The 23,609-nt window shown below is 42.4% G+C and overlaps 3 protein-coding genes across 6 annotated transcripts in view; 1 reads left to right on the top strand and 2 right to left on the bottom strand.

Annotated features, from left to right (window-relative positions):
- The first annotated feature begins 105 nt into the window (after window positions 1-105).
- Window positions 106-6,829, top strand: psmf1 (proteasome inhibitor subunit 1). Its single transcript, XM_069169621.1, has 7 exons — window positions 106-336; window positions 1,372-1,524; window positions 1,757-1,839; window positions 1,997-2,200; window positions 4,979-5,035; window positions 5,796-5,957; window positions 6,164-6,829. The coding sequence occupies exons 1-7, from the start codon at window positions 208-210 to the stop codon at window positions 6,213-6,215; spliced, it is 840 nt and encodes a 279-aa protein (XP_069025722.1). The 5' UTR covers window positions 106-207; the 3' UTR covers window positions 6,216-6,829.
- Window positions 6,830-14,643: 7,814 nt separating this feature from the next.
- tmem74b (transmembrane protein 74B) lies at window positions 14,644-20,648 on the bottom strand. Of its 4 annotated transcripts, none has more exons than XR_011179254.1 (5): window positions 20,552-20,648; window positions 19,162-19,259; window positions 17,662-17,943; window positions 15,582-17,565; window positions 14,644-15,551 (listed from the first exon to the last, which is right to left on the bottom strand). XR_011179254.1 is itself a non-coding variant. In XM_069169617.1 (4 exons), the coding sequence occupies exons 3-4, from the start codon at window positions 17,893-17,895 to the stop codon at window positions 16,888-16,890; spliced, it is 912 nt and encodes a 303-aa protein (XP_069025718.1). In that variant the 5' UTR covers window positions 17,896-17,966; window positions 19,162-19,259; window positions 20,552-20,648; the 3' UTR covers window positions 14,644-16,887. The 4 variants fall into 4 exon arrangements, 2 of the variants coding, with proteins under 2 accessions (XP_069025718.1, XP_069025717.1); XR_011179255.1 differs by having other exon boundaries at window positions 14,644-15,536; XM_069169617.1 differs by having other exon boundaries at window positions 14,644-17,565; window positions 17,662-17,966.
- Window positions 20,649-22,853: 2,205 nt separating this feature from the next.
- Window positions 22,854-23,609, bottom strand: part of rbl1 (retinoblastoma-like 1 (p107)) — a 12,871-nt gene continuing 12,115 nt past the window's right edge. The window contains exon 21 of the mRNA XM_069169561.1: window positions 22,854-23,609. This exon is cut by the window's right edge and continues 963 nt beyond it. The gene's annotated coding sequence lies outside the window, so the exon portion shown is untranslated.

Here is a 23,609-nt window from a genome sequence, read left to right as displayed (position 1 = left end):
GTTTGAGCACATGTTCAAACATTTTGTATGACTGTTGATACACTTAAAACTTAAATACGACACCGTGTCCTGGTGCTTTTACTTTGAAATCCGCAGACCGGAAGTTTTGCTGTTGCTAGGAAGTCGACGCCGTGAAGCTTCTGTTTGGACTTTCGTTTTCATTTCTTGCCCTCGAAAGTGTTGTTGATGTTGGTGGACTGAGGAAACATGGCAGGTTTAGAGGTGTTGTACACGTGTGTCGCAGGTGACATCAGCTGCCCGCAGGACGCCGTCGTGTGCTTCGTTCACTGGGAGATGATCAAGAGTGGATACCGGTGCATCGGCTCCGGGGACGAGGTGAGCTCAACCGGATCACTTCAGCCGAACCTGGCGGTGCATCAGCACCGAGACTGGTGCAGGTCTCGGTCGGTATTTCTCTTATTTCGTCATCTTTTCGGGGGATTTGTGCATTAAAGATTTGTGCGTCACGACTGACTGGATTCATATAATGAAGGTCAACGGATTACCAGAAGATGTCTCAGATTTTCAACAAAATACGCGCTGCTGGAATGAGTTGGACGCCGAATTGAAGAGAGGGTCTCAAATATTAAGTTGACCGCTCCGTGTTTGTTGTGTGACATCTTGTTGACTCTTCTCGCGCAGGAAGAAGATCGAAATCTCGTTTTTTCTGATGGACTTCTGCATGCGCCAGATTAGCGTTAGCTTCCTAAACGAGTTCTGCCTCCTGTGTAACTGACGGAGAACAACAACAAACCTGTCCAACGTGCTGCTGCTGTTGTTTATCTGTGTTTAAACGAGCTGTTGTGTTTGATGCAGAATAAACCAGCAGTTATTTTAAAAAGTAGAAATGTGACGAGCTCTGAAAACTGTCACGTCATCTTGAGCCTGCTAACCCGGTGGGGGCCAGTCACACTGCAACACCGCGGGGAGCTCAATCAGCGGTGCACAAAAACAACAAACAAAACAATTAACAACACACAAAAGAAGAAGAAGTTAGTCCGGCCCGACGGGATACACACAACTACTACATCAGCAACTCACCAAACAAAACACGGCAAAAAACATTTTAAGAAGGAGCATTTAAATACCACAATAAAACTAAACAACTAATATTATGCATTTCTACATTTATATTTTTCCTGGCAAACTCCTCATAAAAAACGAGTCACTCTCTAAACATCAAACATTTGACTTCTTACCAGTGAAGCGTTTCCTCCTGCAGAGCAACAACTCAACACACCTGACTTCCTTCGTTAGCTCCTCCACCAATCAGAGACCAGGAAACAGATAAACAGGAAGTCTCACTCTCCTGTTTTTATCCCCCATGTCTGTGTCTTCCTCCCTCCTCCTCCCTCCTCTTCCTCGTTGCAGCCTCGCAGCGGCGACAAGAAGTCCGAGCTGCTGCCGGCCGACTGGAGCAGCAACAAGGAGTTGTACAGTCTACGTTACAAAGCCAACACCACCGACACCCCCATGATGCTCAAAGCCATCTCCGTCGACTCCACCTTGATCTTCAACCTGATGGTAGGCCGTCTTCAAACGCCCCTCATGCAGTTTAGAGGGGGGAGAGCGTAACCCGGGTTATTTTCTGTGTCACCATGGTTACACTCTCCCTCTCTAAACTATTGAAAGAAAAAAAACTTTCTGAATACAACACAGAGCCCTTGTTGTGTCTTTTTGTGTCTTATACGTGTGTGTGTGTGTGTGTGTGTGTGTGTGTGTGTGTGTGTGTGTGTGTGTGTGTGTGTGTGTGTAGAACTGCCGTACGCAGCAGGTGTCAGACTTGATGGTGAACATCAGTGATCACGTGGACACCGACCAGCTGCACACGTTTGACAGGTCGGTGTTTCAATTTTCTGTTTTCTTCAAAACAAACAAAACAAACCTTAAAATAAAAAATTTTTAAAAATAGAAAAAGTCCAGATGAAGCCCATACTTGGACGAGCTGACGAGCTCGGTGCGTTGAGTTTTAAAAAAGCCCGTCGTGTCGTTGCAGCGCGTTCAAGGACGCGGGCGGTTTGTCGGAGAAGGTGACGAGTCAGCTGCTGCCGTCGCAGGACAGGACGACGGGACAGAAAGCAGAGAGGAAGAGCCGGAGGGAGGACGAGGGGGAGGAGGAGGCGCAGAGGAGGAGAGGAGAGGACGACGACCCCCTCCGCATCCCCAACAGACATCCTCGGCAGGGAACGCAGCCTCACTGGTTGGTGGAGACACAACAACAACAACAACAACAACAACAACAACAGCTGCAGCTCATTCACTCATTCAGACCTGCATGTCAATCAAACCAGAACAGCTTTATTTCATCCGACTCCACTGCTGCATTTTTCATTCACACAGTCCACCGAGCAGCACTTAAAGCCTCGTCGTCATCCCAACACACACACACACACACACACACACACACACACACACACATACACACACACACACACACACACACACACACACACACACACACACACACACCGGCTTCTCTGTTCAAACTGCTTCCTCGTCCTTCAGGAAGCGGCAGCGTAGGATAGGTGTGTGCACCAGGGCGTGTTTGTGGCTCCCTTTAATAGAAAGAAGGAGACGGCAGCTCAGGATGAGGTAACGTCAGGTCCACGGTAGGTTTTATTGTTGTTAGTTTTTTTTAGAAACTCTTTGAGATCGTCGGGCCTCAAATACGCCTTCGTTTATTTAAAACAGTATCTAAAAGTCTTAAGAAACATTTAGGAGCATCTGATTACTTTTTAGCAACTCGAGTTATTTTTAATATTAACACACAACATTTAAAAGCTTCTTTGTTATATTTAAAAATGTAATGTGCCAAAAGCACAACAACATAAAAAAGAATAACCGCCTACAGTCTGAATAGTTCGGATAAAAGTGTAGGTTTGGCTTTTTGTTTTTGTGTCTCTCACACACACACACACACACACACACACACACACACACACACACACCCCTGTGGATGTGCTGAGTGTGTGGCTCACGGAGAGTCTAGACAGAGCAGCTGTTGGTAAATGAGGGCAGCCTGGGAGATTGTTTGTGTGTGTTTGTGTGTGTGTGTGTGTGTGTGTGTGTGTGTGTGTGTGTGTGTGTGTGTGTGTGTGTGTGTGTGTTTGTTTGTGTTACTCATCCTGTGGGAACATAAATCTGTGATCGAAAATCGGCTCCCAGAAATGTAATCATGAAAACTTCAGTGGGTTTAAGGTTGTGGTAAGTATCCAGGAAATGAATGCAAGTCCTTAGATATGATGGAAAGTGTGTGTGTGTGTGTGTGTGTGTGTGTGTGTGTGTGTGGTATCCCGTTTAATATTTACAGTCTGGAGAGACTGGAGAGCGTTTCAGAGGATGTTTGTGTGTGTGTGTGTGTGTACATTTTTATGTCCTTGTGAGGACCTAAATCTGAATACACATCGAACCCAGGAGGACATGTGAGGATTAAGACGTGGTTTGAGGATTAAAATAGGTAATATAACAAATTTGATCACTAACTGATCAAATAACTTTTGTATATTTTTTTAAATAGAAAAATAAATATAAAGTGGGGGAATCAGCTAAAGCTAAAGCTAGCTCACCGACTATCTGGTACTAGTCAGAGTAAAGACAAGGAGTGACCACACACCACTGTGTGTGTGTGTGTGTGAGAGGGAGGGAGGGAGGGAGGGAGCTGCAGGCCAGAATCACCTCCCCTCCCCCTCTCCCTCCCTCCCCCTCTCCAGTCCTCCTCGCTGTGACCCGATCAGATGAGATGCGAGATGATGTCAGCACTTTATCGACCTCGCCGCTGTCGCCTCCTCGTCCCCAGAGAGACGAGAAAACAGTGACAGATGGAGAGAAAGTCAACCAAAGTCTGAGAGGACGGGGTTGTGTGTGGGGAGAGGGGTGGGGGGGTGGGGGGAGATCAGCGGGAGGAAAAAACCCCAAAGAAAACTAGATTTGAGGGAGTGAAAGAGATGCAGAGAAAAACAGAGAGAGTGTGAGGAGGAAGAGGAGGAGGTGGAGGAGGAGGAGGAGGTGGAGGAAGGATCCAGACCAGCTGAAGGTTGGCTGGATCGTCCGGAGTTTGTTCAGACGTGAGGAAAGACGACGGAGCGGGAAAATAAAACGCTGTCGATGATTGAAGCCTGTTTGTGTGACTCACTGAGAATAATTACATCCATTCATGAGATGATTAATTGAGATTAGATTTGTAACAGACGTTTTCTGTGTGTGGAGGATAATAAACAGAGCGAATTAGAGAAAACACAAATGTTTATTTATCGAATCTGCTAATTATTTCCTCAATTAGCCAATAAAATTCGAGAATTCAAATCCGTCTCCAAAAACCTGCAGCAGTGATATTTGTAAAACGTCTTGTATCGGTGGATCTGACCGATCTGATTGGAAACCATGACCATAATACGTCCCGCCCACCGATAGCTGTAACCTGACTGCACCACAGGCCTGTCAATCAAACAGACACGCCCCCAAAAACACAACTTTTTGAAGCTTACTTTCTAATGAATGAGGGATTATTTTCAGATGGACCTCCAGAAAACTAATCTGGAAAAGTGAATTTAGCAAATGACACAGAATTTGTTTTATTCACTTTGGATTTGATGAGAGAAGTTGAATGGGAGTCTATGGAGCCGGAGGCTTTTTGGAGCCGACCTCTAGTGGCACTCGCTGGTATTGCAGCTGAAGACACTTCTGGATCAGAACCATTTTACAGAGCTGGAAGCTACGAACACTTTTATATCCAGTCTGTGTCCCATATATGGTTCTAGGTCACATTAATTTATTAATGCTGGAGAAATTCACATTTAATAAATATTTGTGGACCTTTTTGTTTGTTTTCCATCATTCTTTAGCTGAAAATGATATTAAAAAGTCTTGCTCAGTTTGATTTTGCATATGGTTTAGTTAAATAACACAGATATTAAGTTTCCAAATATGTGTGTGTGTGTGTGTGTGTGTGTGTGTGTGTGTGTGTGTGTGTGTGTTTCAGGCCCGACCCCCTGGTTCCCCCGTTTGCAGCTGGAGGAGCAGACCTCGATCCCTTCGGGTGAGTCCGTCTCGTTTTAAATCCCTCCGCTCGCTTTTACGTTAAAAAAAATGTTTTTCTAGATGTATCTCTGAGCGTCGCCGTGGTTTCCTCCTAATCTGGGATTTTTGGGGGGATGAACGGTCGGTCGGCACGGTAACGGGCAGGCAGCGGTGGATTACTGGCGCCGGTCCAGACTCCCTCTGGCAGCTGAATGTGAAGCTCTGACCTCAAACATCAGAGGCCGGCTGGAGGAGTCCCGACCAGAAGCAGCTGAGCAGCAAACTCACTTACGTTTAGTCTGAACATGAATTTTACATTAGATTCGGCTTTTTTATTTTGCTGACACAGACGTAGTGTTGAGGTGTTCTTTTAAAATCACTGAAGGGACATTTAACCCTTTAATTCACCACTTAAGGTTGTTAAAATTCTATTTTATTCCTGAGTGGAAAAGTCTCACGAGTATTTCAGAAACGTCGTCACGCTTCGCTGACGTGGAAAAGTTGACAGACGTCACATTTCCATCAAGTTTTCCACATTTCCTTTCACGTATTTTTAGGGTTTGACTCGAGCACTTTCACTTAAATCATCTTCTGCAATAGTTTAATTTAGCAAAATCAGTAAACATCCAATTTGTTCGTGTTTTTATGTCAAAATCTAAATGATATTGCAATTTTTCAACTATTCTGAAGTTAAACTAACCGTTCTTTCCCTGATATTTCACTGGTTTGAGCTTTTTAAATGAGTTTTCATACTAATAATGCCCCCCCTCCCCCTGCAGGTCTCGTGGCGGTGGAGGGATGATCGTCGACCCGTTGAGGTCGGGGTATCCTCGCTCTGGCTTCGACCCGTCTAGCGGCATCCCAGACATCCTGCCTCCCGGAGCCGTTCCCCCGGGAGCTCGCTTCGACCCGTTCGGACCCGTCGGACGTCGACGACCGGGGTGAGACACACACACACACACACACACACACACACACACACACACACACACACACACACACACACACACACGCCTCCATCTGTCTGTCCTGAATCAGGTCAAACTGAACAACCTGTTCTGTTCTCCTGGTTCTGCACTCGTTGAGAGGAATTACAGTGATGACACGACTGAGCGTCTGTTTTTCTTCTTTGTGGGTTTTTTTTTAGGCCGGATCCAGACCACATGCCCCCACCTGGCTATGACGACATGTTCATGTAGTAGCCCCACCCCCTACCCCCCAGCAGCGTTTCCTGCTTTTCTACTTCCTGTTTTGCGACTCACGTCAACATGGATCAAATGTTTAAAGTTAAAAATGTTCCTGCAAATGTCTTAGAAGGAGGGTTCGTTTTCTGATGTGCTCATCTCGCGTAACATAAAACAGAAGTTAACGATGTAAAATAAGTGTTGAATCTACATCGGGTTTAAAATAAAAGACTGGGTTGACGTCAAACTGACTTTAAAAGAAAAGTGCTTACTCGTCATAAACTCATATTTTTGTCACCTGAACATGTGTGAGCTTCGTTACCTTGAATCGGGGAGAGGGGGGGGGGGGGGGTCCTGCAAGGCGGATCAGCTGGTCGTGATGACGTCATCCATCCTCCTCCCTAAATGATAGAAGAGTAGCCGTCTGTTCAGTCCATCATCCTCCCACTAACCATCTTCTAGTTGTGATTTATTCATTAAAAAAAAAGTCTTTTGTATTTCTGTTGTGGATTTATTGAAAAGCTCGAGATAAAGTTATTCACACTTGTTTTTGGATTGTCGTTGATTTGAAAAACACGGCGGATTAAATATGTCAAAGCCAAAATGCTCTAATAAAGACTTTACATTCAGGTCTGTGTTGTTGTTGTTTTTTCTGGCTTTATTACACATTTAGCTGCACAGCTGGTCGAGTTAAATGGTGCGTTCAGGCAACAGGGAAGTGGGAAAGTTCCGACTCGGTAACTTCCGAATTCACCCGTTGAGAGCGTTGCCATGACAACAACAAAGAGCGACAAACGATGAGGTCATTGTTATTTCTACGTGTCGTTTTTAGCGGTTTAAAACAGGCAGCAAACTAACGGCAGTGAAGTAACGGCCGCGTGGGAGGGCTGTAAGTCAGTCCGGTAATCAGCCTCGTTTAACGGCACGACACCCCGCTCTAATTAGTGAGAACCATGATCAACCATGAAATGACTTTTCACGACAAACGTCGCCATGTCGAGCTCTTAAAAAAGACCTCCGACTTTCCGAGTGGGGAAATTCCCAGTTGCTTTTGAACGCACCATTACAACCTTGGACTAAAATGGCGCTAATCGCCTAGCATCGATTAAAAGGCACAAGCTACATGTAAACACACAAAACAAAATACCTCTTCGGGCTGCTTGTCCTGAAAAGAGGGTTTTGAGTTTCTTCAGGATGTTCCGGAAGTCTCTTTGACCATCTGCTGTAGCTTCAGACGTCACTTTATTTGACGTTGGACGGAGTACAAGCAGCTTCTCGCGAGACTCTGCTGGAGTTCATGTGAGGAACGAGCGGCGCGAGATTTGAATTTGCGCCTTACACATCAAATTACGTCATATTTAAACCACGACTGTTCAGAAAATACATAAAATTTTGGCTTTACTAGTAATAGTAGTTTTTTTCATCCCAAGTTGTATTTATTTAATTTTGTTTATATAGTTTGTGTGTATATTTATTCATTGTTATTACTTTTTATTAATCTTGTTTTTATTGTATTTGTTATTTGTTTTTATTGTGTGCACCTTTTTCCTCCTAACTGTGTTTCTATGTTGCTGTGACGACAAAATGTCCCCACTATGGTATTAATAAAGTTTTATCTGTCTATCCATCTATAAGTTAAATTTCATATAACGTTAACTTAAAAAACATTTAAACAATCACTTACAGCCAACGATCTCATATAGTTTGTCAAAAGAAAATGTCTTCTAAACCGTTTAATTCTGTCTGTTAACTTTTTAAATGATATATGTCATGACTATCAGCTCTACAAGCTGTTATTTCCCCTGCAGGTGTCTGACAAACAGGTAAAATACAGCGGCAGACAGACACCACAGGTAGTTGATGAAAGATACGACAACACAGTGGGAGCCAGAGACAGGAAGTTAGAACAAGTTATTTAAACTCTTAGACTATAAATCAGCTTTGTGAGGCTGGATTTGTGCATAAAAAAGAAGGTTAATATTTCCACTATGGTTTTAACACTGATCAGTTTTCTGACCACATCTGAAGTTGAAATGAGAAATAACAAATTAAAAAAATCAGCACCCTGGATTAAAAAAAAACGACAGCAAAAACAGAAACTTTATTGTTCACGTTAACAAAATCATACTTAAAAATCGTCATCGTTCGTTACATACAGGATACAGCTCCTCGGTATGTACAGGAAACAAGGCAGTCGGACCTTTTACAGCGTCACACACTTAATAACATGCAGGTTCACGGGCCTCCCGAAGCACACAGAGCAGCATCTTTTTAAGGAAAATGACATATTCGAGTATATTTCTTCAGATCCGTTACAGGACATTTAAAAACTCTACATTCATCTCCACTCGTTTTCTATACCAGATGTTTTTTTTCCAGGAAGAATTTTTCACAGCGTTAATTATTCCGGTTTTTTCAGGATTTTAAAGATTTATAAAAATGGTAATAAATAACTGTTGCTAATAAACACTGATCATGAATGATATGGTATCAATTTAACAACTTAATTCAGTTATACAAGGTACACACAAGTCACTGTGCTCTTCATAAAATACAACGCTGAGCAAACCGGGTGTCTAAAACTCTTTCAATTTGTTCTCGTATCAAGCCGGGGGGAAAAAAAAAAAAAGCATTTTAATAAATTAGCCACAGATTAGTAGAAAAAAAAAATCAACACAGAAATTTCTCTTTCTGGAACTGATGTTGTAATGATCGATGCAAACATCTGGATTCTTGTAAAAAATGTAAGGTTTGTTCAAGAGTCACAGATTTGCCAAAATTTCCACCAAAACAAAGCTCTGGTTCTTTTTAAAGGAGTCGATGGCTTTAAGATGATTTCATGTTCCAGATTTCTGCATTTTAGTTCTTAATGTGAAGAGAAAAATGTTCACAAAGGGAAAACAAACTCCTTCTGTTTCCCTTAAAATAAATAATGAACAACCCGTCTGCTCTGTAAGACCCTGGTTTTTTAACTTACATTAAAGGGGTAGGTCACTTTTCTCGAGTAATATTTCAATAAATATTGTACATTAGATCAAATATCAACAGATATTTATAACGTTTTATATAGTTTCCTTATAATAACTCTGCAATCTTTTAATAATTCCCACCAGTTTACAGTCTAAAGGGGCAAATCCATCTTAAAAATTAAAGTGATTAATCCCTTTAATGTCCATACCACCATAGTTTGTGCTCAACAATACTTTCATTGTCATATATTGATTGCAAAAGATTTACATCTTTGATTCACGAACAGACACATGACTCTCTTCTCAGGCCACGTAATATTTTTTCATTCTTTTTTTTTTCTACATTTCATAGACTTTAATATCATTCTGGTTTCTTAAAGCGATATCTCACTTGGACTGAATAGTTTCTTTTTTTTTTTACACTTTTACATTTAAGTTCATGAACAGTCAGCTGCGAAGACCAGACCGCCCCCGGGGCGTCTGTCACTTCTGGGATTTTCTGCTTCTATTTTGAAGGCTGAAAATGTTAAACGTCTCACAGTTCACTTCTTTTAAAGGGACTGTAGGCTTGCTGGGTAAATTTGTGAGATTGTTAACAAATTAAAGGGGCAATAAGTGAATTTATATGACTTCATATGTCCATAATACAGAATCTAGAGAGTCTAGAGTGACTGAAATCAGTCATGATGGATTTTGAGGTGATTACTGCAGACTTCCCAGCAACTGTTACCAAAATAAAAGCTTCATAAAATGATCAGGCTGAATGTGGGGAACTGAGAGGTCAGTGAAGGTTTCAGGTTGTTGTCCTTTAAAAACAAGCATTGGGAGCTGATCCTTGGGTGAGTGTCCGAAAAAAAACAAAAACCTTCCACCTGTGTGAAATATCGCTTTATCTCGCTTAATATACATCGATTAACTCTGCACATTCAAGACAGAACAAAAGAAGAAGGACAGGTTTGTACAACGGCGTTTCCAAGGCGACTCATCATGTGACTGTTTACACTGAACCGTTTTGTTTTTGTTTGTTTTCTTAAACGTGTGAACGACAGATATCGTGATATTGCGTGACGCTGCTGTGACGTCAGTTTTTCGTACATTCATTGAGTCTCGGAGTGAAATGCTACAGCTGCGTGTTGTGCATATTATTATTCACTGTACATAAAGGGAAGCGTCCGGCGAGGAGGGAGGACCAAACGGGAGGACGTTCACTGTAAACGCTTTTATTTTTCGAGCTGCTTTCTTTGAGGTTGTGGGAGCTCGTTGCCACGGCGACCTTTACTGGATTATTTATTTATTTATTTTTTTCTGTCTGAGGCAGCGGGAAGTGTCGTGATTAATGAGACTGAACTCGGGTCGGCACCCCCGCGCACCGCTGGAGTGTCCTTGAGTAACGCACTGAATCCCAAACAGCTGCATGAAAACACCGTGCTGCTGCTGCTGCTGACCTTTGACCTCCACACTGAGGACGGGGGGGAGGGGGGTTGTTGTTGTTGTTGTCCTCCCTATTTGTGCGACTGTAAAAGGTTATCGGATTGTTCAAGTGCTGATAAATCGTCTTTTAACGACGTGTTTACATGCGACCTGTGTTTCCTGGTGCGTGAAGGTGTTTTGAAAACACTCTGTAAGGATTGGCTGCAACGACAGAAACGCTGATTGAAGATAATTAATCAACAACTATTATAATAATTAAATAATCATTTTGATGTGGCGGCATTTTTTTATGTTCACAGACAAAATCACTGATCAATTAATCAGGAAAACAGTAATTGTTAGTTTCTGTCTAAAGGTACGTTAAAGCCAGAAATCAGCTGGAAGTTTATTTTGTTCAAAAAAAAGAATTTGATGCATTATTATTGAAATGTCTCTTCTTAAAAGTAGGATAAAAAATATTTTTGTTGCTTTTAATAAAAAAAAATTTTTTTTTATGTTCCCAGAATTGTAGTGCAGGATAATGTACTTTTAAAAACTCCACAGGTACGTCACCAACAGGAGGCGCTAACACACGGTACGGCTGCTGATAATCGTGCCAGTTATGCAATTTTTTTTATTTTTTTTTTTTAAATGTGACCTTTTAAAAAAACAGGACTGAAGCTGTCGTCCACATCTTAACTCAATGTCATACTTTCTGTGAACATCCCCCCCCAAAGCATTATGGGAACTGTAGTTTCAAATTGAAGTAGGACAAATCTCATCAGCATGACGCCGTTTTTCTTTCGTTTATATCCTGTTACAGACACAAACGTGTTGCTCAAGCTGAGTTATTTACATCTCGATCATCAGACGTCTATCTGAGACGTAAACTATTACGTCACCTGATACATCAACCAAATTACATTTTATCCATCTTTTTATTCGTTCTAAATTTATGCCTACTCAGCTGAATTTTGGTCTGAGCCTGGAGCGGTTCCTGGAAAACGTCCACCTCTGGATGATTTATACTAAAAGTGTGTCATTTATTCCCACTAAGGTCCGACCTGGAGGAGGACGATCAGAGGAGGGCTTTTTTTTTTTTGTAAGACTTTGAGACATTTGTCTCCTCCGTCCTCACAAGGACTTTCCGTGACACCCGAGAACCGCCCGACCGACGGTCCTCGATATAAATAGACTATCTCTATGGTAACGGAGTCATCTCGCTGCGGACGGTCATAAAGATTGATTTTCTCTGGCGTCTTTGGTCAAGGTGTTCGTGTCCGTGTCTTGACATTGAAACACGTCACAGAGGGAACGAAACAGCTCACGTCTTCTATTTTCTAGTAAATACCCATGACTGGGGGGGAAAAGAGACCTGATCAGGTACGTTTAAACGTTTTGAGGTTTAAGCTCGGCGTCGTTCCTCTTCAAGACTGCAGAGTTGTTTCTTCGCCTCCTCACCTGACTGCATCCATCCACGTAACTGAACTGAAAACCCTTCCAGACCTCTTCCCTTCCAGCTCTGTGTGTCCAACCAGCAGCCACAATCACTCCCTCTGTGGTGCTGTGTCGTCCCCCCCCCCCGCCCCCCCGCTCCTCCCCCACCCCCCCCACCCCCCCTCCACTAATGAGGACCTGCAGGCCGCCGCAGACCGAATCTCCTCCTCCTCCCTCAGACTGATTTTCTCCACGCTTCAGCGGAGTCGTGTCCGGCCCTTTTCGTTCTGGCCGCCGGCGGAAACCTGAATGCGTCGTTCTAAAAAGTATTCAGGTCCTCGCCGAGTCGCTCCTCCAAAAAATAAATATATAAATAAATCCACCTCTTCAAGAATCACCTCACGTCATCCGGCTGCATCCCACCGCCTCGCCCACATCGTCTTCCCTCCATCGCTCACTCCGCTTCACCCGCCTCACTCCCTTTTATTTATTTCTCCAAAGCTGCACGGTCACGCCGAGATGACACTTTGACCTTTGCCCTCTTCAGCTCTGGTTGAATGCATCGGTTTAAAACTTCATCTCCACGTTGGTGTCTTTTGTTTGTGCCTGAATGGCTGGTGATAATTTATGGTTTTTTCACGCAAAAAAAAAAATCAACATTAAAAAGACCCAAAACAAACAGAAACACAATCCTACGAACAACATTTCCTGAAGGCCACATTTTTAAAAAGGTTTTCTGGTGTTTTGATTACATAAAAAGATATTTGTTTGTTGTTTTAGGCACCAAAAAGCATCTCTTAAACTGCACCACAGGCCTGTCAATCAAACAGACCCCAAACACACCGCTTTTTGAGGCCTAATATCTAATTAATGACGGGATTATTTTCAGATGGACCAACAGAAAAATAAGAAGTGACTTAAGTGAATGACACCAAAAGACTTTGTATTTCATGTAGTTTTTTTTAATCCAACCCCTAGTGGCCCCCGGTGGTATTGCAGTTTATGGCACTTGGCCTTATTATGGTATTTATCACTATTTACAATCATTTTATTGAAAAAAAATAACAATAAATTGTTGATGAAAATAATCGTTAGTTAGCCGTAAACCTTGTTCAAACGACGCTCCTGTGTTGCAGCCTTTAATGAAATGTGCTGTTTAGTTCGTGTGACGTTCTTTTGAAGTAATACAGTTAACGTTGGTTCTGTTGGTGTTTTTATAGATTTTTCCAGCTGGAGTCGGCAGTAATGAGAAGCAGCAGCACAAGACGACCACAGCTGTCAGCTTAAGTTGTCGTAAACATGAAACTTCCTCCCGTGAACGCAGCCAGAGATCTGAGAGTCTCTTCTTACTCAGGGACACTTCACGAGGGACGGACCGGAGCGGGGATCGAACCTGCGACCGTCCTGTGATATAACAGTGTTTAAAATCGCGGCGTTAAACTGCTGCAGCAGTGTTTTAATAACCTCCACTCGACAATTATCACGTTTGTTGTTTTTTTTTTAATGTTAATGCCCAATATTACATAATTTCCTGTTTTTCCTTTTTAATCATAGACAGTTAAAATCAAATCAGAAAATTGGCAACGATTAAATAACTTAATCTGAATCTAATTTCCTGCTTCCAGATTTTCTCGAGAGAATTTGATGCTTTTCTTTGTCAAATTGAAAATCAAACGGAGTATCTTTGAGGTCTCAACTCTCATTAAGACGAGCCTTTTTTCTTTTTTTTTTCTTTTTTTTTTTACTCTATTCAGCATATTAAATTAGAGCTAAAACGACCAGCCATTCATCAATTAACCAGTCGACAGTTTTGCTAATTATGTTATTGTTTTATAATTGTTTAGTTTGTGTTTTTTTTAGGAAAAGAGTTTGACTACTTGCAGTTAAAATGTTCTGACTGTTTTAATTTCTTCTTCTTGAGCTCGATGAGCTGCAGACAGAAAAGAAACCGGTGCGGCGGTGATGAGCTGTTTCCTACTTTTGGATACCTGCGTTGCGTATTTGGTTTGTGAGCGCGAGCGTCCGCGTCTCTTCTACATCCGACACGTCTGCATGTAAATTATTTACAGTATATTTGTCCTGTGAAATAAAACTGTGGTACATATTTCAATAAACAGCTTTCAGATTAGTTTAAACACTTGAAATGAACACGAAATATGTCCCCACAAGTACCGGGCTGTGTGTGTGTGTGTGTGTGTGTGTGTGTGTGTGTGTGTGTGTGTGTGTGTGTGTGTGTGTGTGTGTGGCTACATTACCCTTGGCTAACTGGCTGACTATACAGACCATAATACATTAGCATACTTATATTGGTGTATACACAATTTACAGTGTCTGTGTTTACTCATTAAGGCATATTGTATCCTTACATGATATAATAAATAACATGAGTTTACATATAATACAAAGAAGTAGGCGCTGTGTCATTAAAGGTTCATTCCGCTCAAAACCAGCTCAGAAGAAAACAGCCACGAGTCACCTGAACGTTTCTTCTATTTACCATTGAATTTTCATAAGTTTTGTGATTATAATCAGCGGTGGAGAGTAACTAAGTACATGTACTCCAGTAAATGTGAGCTATTTGTATATTACTGTTATTTTCAGGCCACTTTGCCATAAAAAGGGATATATTTTTTTTAATTTTTTTTTTTTTAAACTTTTTACTGCACGTCATTCATCTGACAGCTACTTTACTTTTTATGTTTAGTAGTTATAAACTGAAGTAAATGCAAGTAGAGCTTAAGTTATTTTTTTCCATTAAAAAAATGCCCCAAAGTTGAATGATTACAGCCCATCAAACTGCTCTTCCTTTAAATTATTTTAATACTTTTAATTTTTGGCTCTTTGTCAGAATTTCTTTTACAAACCAAACAATAAAAAATAATCATTAGTTGCAGTCACTTTAACAATAATACAATATTTAATAGAAGCCTCACACCTTTCCAATGCAGTACTTCTATGTATTTGTACTGGCGTATTTTTCAGGTGTGACATTTGTACTTTTACTTGAGTGAAGGACGAGAAGGATTCTTCCACCGCTGGTTATAATCGCTGCTCAATGTCATAAAGGTTCATTTCTACTTTGAATGAAATGAAAGCAGAGCATCTGAGTGACCGGAGTTTTAAAAGGAGTTTTTACACGTCACATAAATACAAAACGTGAGTTTGAGTTGGGTGGAAGCAGCTGCTGACGGAGGATGTTTACGCTCAGCGTGACGCACACATCGACTCTCTGACGCCGTCAGAAAATGCTGATTAGTAAACACGAGGCAACAGTTTTGGCCGATGCAGCAGGAGATACGGGGTATTTCATTATATTTTGGTTTATTTCTGGTCTTCAGCCACCTGCAGCAACATCGATTCGGTCCCTCGTTTTCTCTTCATCTGGTTTCCACTGCGATGAGACAAAAGTGATTTCCAACACGGCATCGGGTTAGTGTGCAGAGGTGCTCCTTGGACACCTGCCGCAATGCCTTATGGGTAGGTGTGACTGATTTCGATTCCGCACCTGGCGCCGTTACACCTGGCGCCGTTACACCTGGCGCCGTTACACCTGGCGCCGTTACACCTCTCGCTGCATCTTAACGACGACGTTAAAGCCGCATTAAGCAAAAAGACTTTTAAAGACCCGAGAAGCAACAAATCTGTTAAAACTGCTCAAACAAGCGTTTCTCAGTGTTGCTGCTGTTTTCTGGAGAGCGAAGATGTTTCCCTCAGGAGTTGGAAGAGATCACAAACAGCTAAAAGGATGAGGAACCAAAAAAAAACCTCATCAGGTGGAAACAAACAGGACTCAACGTGAATCATAATGTTGCTCCGTAACTGCAGGCCGCTGTTTGAAGAGAAAAAAGACCTATAAAAAACTAAAAAAAAGCTTCTGCACACGACCAGCAAACAGCAGACTGACGGTTAGAAACCGGCTGTTGAGCAGCTACAGAAACAGAAACAGGAGCTCAAAGACAGTAAAAAGTAGAAAAATCTGTCATTTCAATTTCAAAATGACGTTACGAGAGAGAAATCTTAATATTGTGATTTAAAAAAAAATCTGATATTATGAGTTTCACCATCTCCAAATGAAAACAGTGTTTTAGAGAACCAAAACAAGGAGCTTAAAGCATCCAAAAGAGTGGAAATGTTGCTTAATCCAGGTTTAAACTGAACATTGTTTTCCCTGCAGGTGTCTTGAGGGTGTTGTGGTTTTATCTCTCGCCGCGCTTTCAAAAATGTTGCCTCTTGTTTATTTGTGCGAAAGTTTAGCATCGCGCTTTCTCACGACGCTTCACGTCGACGGTCCAGTGATGACGCTTCACTTCCTGTCCTGTAACATCTAACGTCTGCGTTAAGGTTAACCGTGTGATTAAAATATGGCTAGTTGTAAATGTCAAACATCAACACCGACCTTTTCACAATAAAGTGTTGCTTTCTGTGGTGCTTATTTTATTTTATTTTATTTTATTTTATTTTTACGATAATGTGCTTTTTATTGTGAAGGTCGGTCTCTGATTAACATACTAGGATTTAATATGGAGACTCTAATCTTTGATCATTCGTGTCTAAATGTGCTCTTCACCACTCCGCCACCGGCTTACCTCTCTTCTTCTTCTTCTTCTTCTTCTTCTCCTTCTTCTTCTCCTTCTTTATCGGGTCGAGCCCTCTTTAGTGAAGTCATACATCCCTTGTGATCGGTTCCATTAAATATCCTTTAAACTTGGTTCGTGTTCGGCCCAAAAAGTTGGGTTTAAAGCTGGGTCGCTCCAGCGGACAGCCTTGTGCTCTAAATGGGGCACCAGCACCATTTGGCATCCCCGTAAACGCTCCGGGGGGGGGGGGGGGGGGGGGGGGGGCAACACAGCTGCAGAGTGAACGCTCGGCAGCTAGTTGACTCCACGAGCAGCAGCAGAAGAAGAAGAACCACCAGCAGCAGCAGGAGGATTTCTTCTGGGTCCCGGTTCTGATTTGGAGTCCCGGCTCGGCTCCGCCTGCACGTTATTCCGCGTTTCTGCACGTTCCACCAAAAACTCCTCGCCTCCGTCCCCGCCGTCGCCTCCTCCTCCTCCTCCTCCTCCTCCCACCTCCCCGGTGGCCAGCTGCTTCATCCTCAGGTTGATGGAGCCGTAAGTCCTCTTGGGTCGGACGAACGCCGCCCGCCGCCGGTACATCTCGCCCCGGCAGATGGACACCATGAGCAGCACGGACAGGAACATCCCACCCAGGGTCAGCAGGCCCAGGCCCGCGATGATGCACTTGTCCAGGTGGGAGCCCAGCTGGGCGTAGTACATCTCCAGCTTCTCCATCTGCCGCGCCGACACGGCGTCCGGGTCCACCTTGGCCTCGCGGGGGATGGTGTAGGCGATGACCACCAGGACGATGCCGCTCACCAGGAACACCAGCGCCAAGATGAAGCCGTAGTCCGCCGAGTGGTCGTCTGCCGGGCTGAACTCGGCGAAGTCCTGTCCTTCCTGCTGCCCCCCTCCTCCTCCTCCTCCTCCTCCTCCTCCTCCTGCTGGACCTCCTTCCTCCTCATCGTACGACTGAGGAGAGACATCCTGATGCTGGAGGGGAGGAGAGAAGGAAGAAACAAGTGAGTTTAGACAACAGACTCGTGGAACAACCAAAAATAAAAGCGGTAACGACCGAACCGAACTCACCTTCCTGTTGCCCGACGTTGAGGGCGGACAGCTCGCCGACACGGCCGCTGCCTCCTGATGGTTCTGGTTCTGGTTCTGGTGGTTCTGGTCCTCGTCCTGCTGGTACGAGGCGTTCTCGAAGCCCCGGGCGGCGCAGCTCGCCGTGGCCGCCGTCCAGGGCGCCGGCGTCGGGCCCCTCCGGCCTCCTCCGCCCCGCAGCTCCCGGAGCTCTACGGCGTCGAAAGAGGACTCCATGGAGATGTGCTCATGTCTTCACCCGACCGCCGCTCTGCTTTATCCTCACTAAATACACCAAATACAAACAGCTGAAGGCACCAGAAACTTTAATATCATTCATATTCACGTACTTTGGCCTTTTCTGTTATATTTTATGCCGCTGTATGAACAAGATTTTTTATTATTGTCATTTTATTAAAGATTTACAGTTGTGGAATTAAAAAAAAAAAAAAAAAAAAAAAAAGTACAATTTATTTAACAGTCATATGAATTCTTTTCAAATCAGGATTTTGTATAATATGTAAATCTTGTCAAAACACGTTAATTTATAAATTACAATGCCCAAAAAAGATATGATATATATTAGGGATGGGTATTTCTAGCAAAACTACTCTTCAAAAATTCTCTGAACTATTAGATTTTTCTTTGAATATTCTCCTCGTGTTATTTAATGGCGGCTGGCAGGCAGCGGTTGGGCGCATTACCGCCCCCTTCTGACGGGAGTAACACATTACAGCCTGGCGCTGGTAAAAAAGAAAAAAAAACGGGAAATAAGGAAGAAGGAAAGTCGCATGTGCTATTTGATTTTGGAGATTAAAACTAAATCACACAAGAAACATTACAACTTAAGGGGTTCATGTATTATCCTGCATTTAAAAATAAAATTCACAAACGTACAAATTCACATATGAACAACTACTAACATTTAAATAACTTTAGAAAAAAAACACATTTTACTCTTTTACTTAACAACTTCAGTGAGGTTAAAGGTTTCAAGGCGCTTCAGTGACAGTAAAATAAAATGTCAATAATAAGGCCGCCATTTTGCTATACGGTTAGCCGCGAGCTAGAAAGACTCCTTTGTGATGGACAGATACGTTTCAAACTATTTTCGACAGCAAACGTTGTCAAAACAACACAGAGAAGACTTTTAAAGTACTTAGAAAAGGCATCGTGATGCTGTAACAGTCATAACCGACCTGTTTTATACAGGAAGACAGAAAAGAGACGTTTGAGTGTCCACTGGGCGGGCTTGTTCTCCGCCTGAGGAGCTTCACCACTCCCCCTTGTGTCGCAATGGAGTAACTGCACCCTCAGAGTAACAACTTAAAATCACGAATTATTCATTAAAATATGGCCTTTTTCCACTAATAGTTACATCTGTGGGCATCACAAGACCACACCAGTATTAGAAAGGTCTTATATTGTCAAAACAAATCCGCAGTTTTGTCTTCAGCAGACGTGAATCCATCACAGGAACACACTGAGTCACAGGTGCCTCACCTTGGTGGATATTTATGTCCATCTTTTTCCTCCTCTCATCACCGTTAGCACTTCTCACTTCCTGTTGAGCCCGACGGAGAGTTTAAAAATCTGAAATCCTGCAGATACCAGAGACAAAGAAGGAGATGTTTGTTCTTCCAGAACCACATCTTAAATCCCCCGAACAGATCTGTAAACTTTATTATGATGCTTTTAAACTAAAATTCACACAAATACAGAAAAACTTGCAGACACACAAATGTTTGAACGTTTATTTCTCTCTTTATCAGGACCCACATTCTCCTGATTTAAACCTGAACCCTAAAACCGAGTCTAAACCCTTCAAATGTCCTCGTTTCAAGGTCTAAAACTGAAACCGGTCCTCACAAAGCACCTTACAACAGGATGTGGAAAAGGTAGGCGCAATAAGTCCCTTTAAAAAAAAGAGAAAAGCCCTTATTTATTTTTTTAAATCCCATTATTTGACAGAGAATAAACCAGCTGGCTCACACCTCGCCGTCCTGGTGTGTGTGTGTGTGTGTGTGTGTGTGTGTGTGTGTGTGTGTGTGTGTGTGTGTGTGTGTGTGTGTGTGTGATCTTCATCAGGCAGCAGAAGCCGGTACATTAAAGCAGTCTGAGAGCTGCAGTCTGACACACTATCACCCTTTTTCTTTTCTTTTTTACATCAGCTGAGTGATTCCAGTTCATTTTCATTTCCATTTTATAGTCCAGAAAAAGCATCAGTAATTTTTTTATATTTTTTTGGCTGATCTCCAGGGAGCTCCAGGCTGAAGGAGCCCACTGACACAGTTCCCAGAACATCAAGGGAGCCGCAGAGCCCCGGAGCCCCGCTGTCATCGCACCCTGCGGGGCGCACAGCTCCGGCCGTCACACCATCACCATCACCGACACCATCACCGACACCATCACCATCACCGTGACCTTGTGATGCACCAAACTGCCAAAAAACCTGGACCTCAACACTCAGCCTGTGTGTGTGTGTGTGTGTGTGTGTGTGTGTGTGTGTGTGTGTGTGTAGATGATATCAGGACGAGCCGGGGCTGATAAGCACCAACACCGACTGACACGTTATTCATTACCCGGACTACACGCGGCAGATAACGCGGGGCTGTCGGAGGAGGAGGGAGAACCGGAGAACCGGAGAACCGGAGAACCGGAGAACCGTCGGCGAGAGAAATGATGCAAAGCAGCAGCCACAAGAGCACCGGATCTCTCCGGAGGGGGAAACACCGGGGGATGGACACGGCAGCTGTACCCGGGGCGGGCAGCATCCACCGAGTAAAAAAGAAGAAGAAGCGTCGCCGACAGCATCGATCATTTCGTGGGGGGGTGATGTCGATGAGGAGGGAGGACAGAGAGAGGGTGGGGGGGGGGGGACGGCGGGTCTTACCTGGTGCTGATGCCGCGGCCAGGCGGGAGTCAGTCCGGCGGTGGACATCCAGGGAGAGATGGATGCTGCTGGATGAAGAGTGAGGATGATGGAGAGAGGGAGAGAGAGAGAGACTCGGGTGAAACTGAGCATGCGCAGAAGCAGCTCCGTGTCCTCCGCTGGTGTCTGTTGAGCTGCTGGTGGAGAAACTCTGTTTGACCGACAGCACCGGTAGTTAGTTTCGCTTTGCATGCTGTAAAAAGTGTTTATATTTTTAATAGAAAACTCGAGACCTGCTTTTACCCTGGCCTTTAATTGAATTATATTTATTTGATGTATTTATTCTATATAAATATACATATATTGTCTATTTTTAGTCATCTACTTACATTTCATGTAAATGTTTCATGTGTATTCATACAGCTGGTTGTTTTTATTGTATTTTAATATTTTATTTAACTTTTAAGATAATATTATTGCTTTATTTAACTATTGATTATTGCATTTTATTTGGTTTTATTATTTGGCATAACTTTATACTTTGTTAGGATTTTATTAAATCTAATTGTGTTTTCCTGAGCTCTTCTTCCCGAGTAAACATCACAAAATGAAACAAGAAAAATAAATCTAAAGTTTTCTGAAGCTGGAAACGCTTGGACGACTGATTAGTCAGCAGATTCTTCCACTTAATTGGAAACGCTGACAGAAATAAAGGTAATGAAATTCTTGCAGATCTTTTCGTCGAGTCTTTTAGCCCCTTTCATCTTTTATTAAATTGTATTCAGCGTGTTATTAAAAAGGTCTTTGAAAATCTTAAATTGAACTTGCTGAATCTGCAGAAACTCTCACATTGTTAATAACATATTAAGTTGCTTTTCTTCTTGACAAATATTCAAACATCAGGCTAAGATGATTTTTTTTTTTTTTTTTTACATCTTGTAAAATCTACAAATTGGACATTTAAACTGCATGTGAATACTTGACTCAATAAAACGTGCCTCATCTTGGTTTGCAAAGATTATAGCCTCTGTGCCCGTTACCATGGCAACATACATCTAGTGCACACGTGAGAAGCAAATTACAGTTTTTAGTTTTGCAAAAAAAAAAAAAAGTGGTTATTTTCTCCATCAAAATCAAAATGAAGTATCCTGAAGGTCCACAGGACATTTTCAGACATCTTTGTCAAAAACCAACAAAAACTAAATATCGGCGTCATGTTGTTACTTAAATTGTAATCAGTTGAGATATTTCACCGAGGACCAAAGTGTTGGAGTGAAATCAGAGCTGCTGGTGCTCACGGAGATCATAATACGATCTGCAGGATTACACAAACACCGGAACGAGACGTTTGGCTGATGGATAAGTGGTTTACACACAAAGGAAACGGGCTCCTATCTGGGATTCAGCTCGAGGCCTCAGAAGTGCAGAACCCGCATTAAAAAAAAAAAAAAGCAACTCATGAAAGAAAATAAACAGCAGGTGAAAGCAGCAGTTTTCCCTCCAACAGATATCGACCTCCGTCTCCGTGTCAGCGAGTCGGTGAGAAGCCGTGCATTTAAAATATATTAAAAAAAAGAAAAGCAGCAGACCGTGTAATGTAGAATAATCTGGTGTCACGGTGGATTATCACCGCTCACCTTGTGGAGCTGGAAGGTCAGAGGAAGAGAAACCACATAGAGAGAGAGGCTGGCTGCTTCAGATACGGCCTCAATACGGATTCAGGCTAATTTTAGATCGGACCATTGTTCCCAGTTTAACGAGGATCGTATTCATGAGGATGTGAAGCATTACCAGTTTCTTTTGTTCCCCACAGTGTTTGAATAGGAGAACCTGCCGAGGCTTTCTCTCAATCTCACTTTCTTTTTTTAACTTTCTTTTCACCTTCAAGAGTTTTTCCAGGAGTCAAAGTCACTGAACTGAAACGGTGAACTAGTTTACAGACAACCGGAGACCGACAGACACAGAACAACCACAGACCAAAGATCAGCAGAGATGGAGTCAAAAGGACCACCGTGGATGCAAAACCACAAAGAGATGCAAAACAACCACCAAGACGCACAAAACAGCTACAGAAGGGAGCAAAACAACTAAAACGAAAATCAAAACAACCACAAAAAGACACAAAACAACCAAGAAAATCAAAACAACCACAAAAAGACACAAAACAACCAAGAAAATCAAAACAACCACAAAAAGACACAAAACAACCAAGAAAATCAAAACAACCACAAAAAGACGCACAAAATAATCCCAGAGACTGAAAATGAAGACTTTTCTTGAGAATCAGTTGCTCGACGGAAGAAAAATGAAACCTGAAGACATGAAATGAATATTTTATTGTACAAAACGTGACTGCTTGTAGAAAATACAAATATCACTGAAATCGACTGGAGAGAAAATCTCGTCCTTTTGTGTATTTGTATGAAAAATTGTTTGTTTTTAAGTTTCTGTTTCACAACAAGCGGTTCGGTTCTGATTCTTTCTCCGTCACCGTGTGAAAGTAAAGCTGCAGATATTAAATGTCCGGGGTTACAAAGACTGATTTCTAAGAGTAGTTCTGGTGTCAATAAAAAAAAATGATGTGTAGATGCTACACACTTAGGTACAAAAATGCTGCTTCAATCGAGCACTCCTGTTAGCATTAAGCCTGTTATTACATTATTATACAACATAAAATGGTTCAAAACCACAAAAGGAAAATATCAAAATAAAAAAATTTAACAAATTAGACAATTTTCCCACAAAAAAAACAAAAACCCAAAAAGGAAACCTCTGCAGATACAGGAGGAAACTATACACAAGCTCAGGGTTCAACTATGTTGAAGATAAAATGATTTTTAAAATAAATCAAATAAAAGAGTTTTATTCTTTTCACAGCTTTGATTTTCAATTGTTGTGTTTTTTTTAATAATGTCATTTATTTGCGTAAGGCAAAAAAAAAAAAAAAAAAAAAGGTTGAGCGGTCTTACCACCACAAAAACACCAGCGCTCCACTGTTGTCACGGCAACCTAATTTTCCCATTTTATATTGCAGAAAATGAGAGGACAGATTAAATGGAAATTCTGAAGGTCAACTGAC

The sequence above is a fragment of the Embiotoca jacksoni genome, unplaced genomic scaffold (genome assembly GCF_022577435.1).
Source record: "Embiotoca jacksoni isolate LCO1_2020_lvr unplaced genomic scaffold, fEmbJac1.0.p SCAF_46, whole genome shotgun sequence".
NCBI lineage: Eukaryota > Metazoa > Chordata > Actinopteri > Embiotocidae > Embiotoca > Embiotoca jacksoni.
Note: the sequence above shows the minus strand (reverse complement) of the source record. Positions and strands in the feature narration are given on the sequence as shown.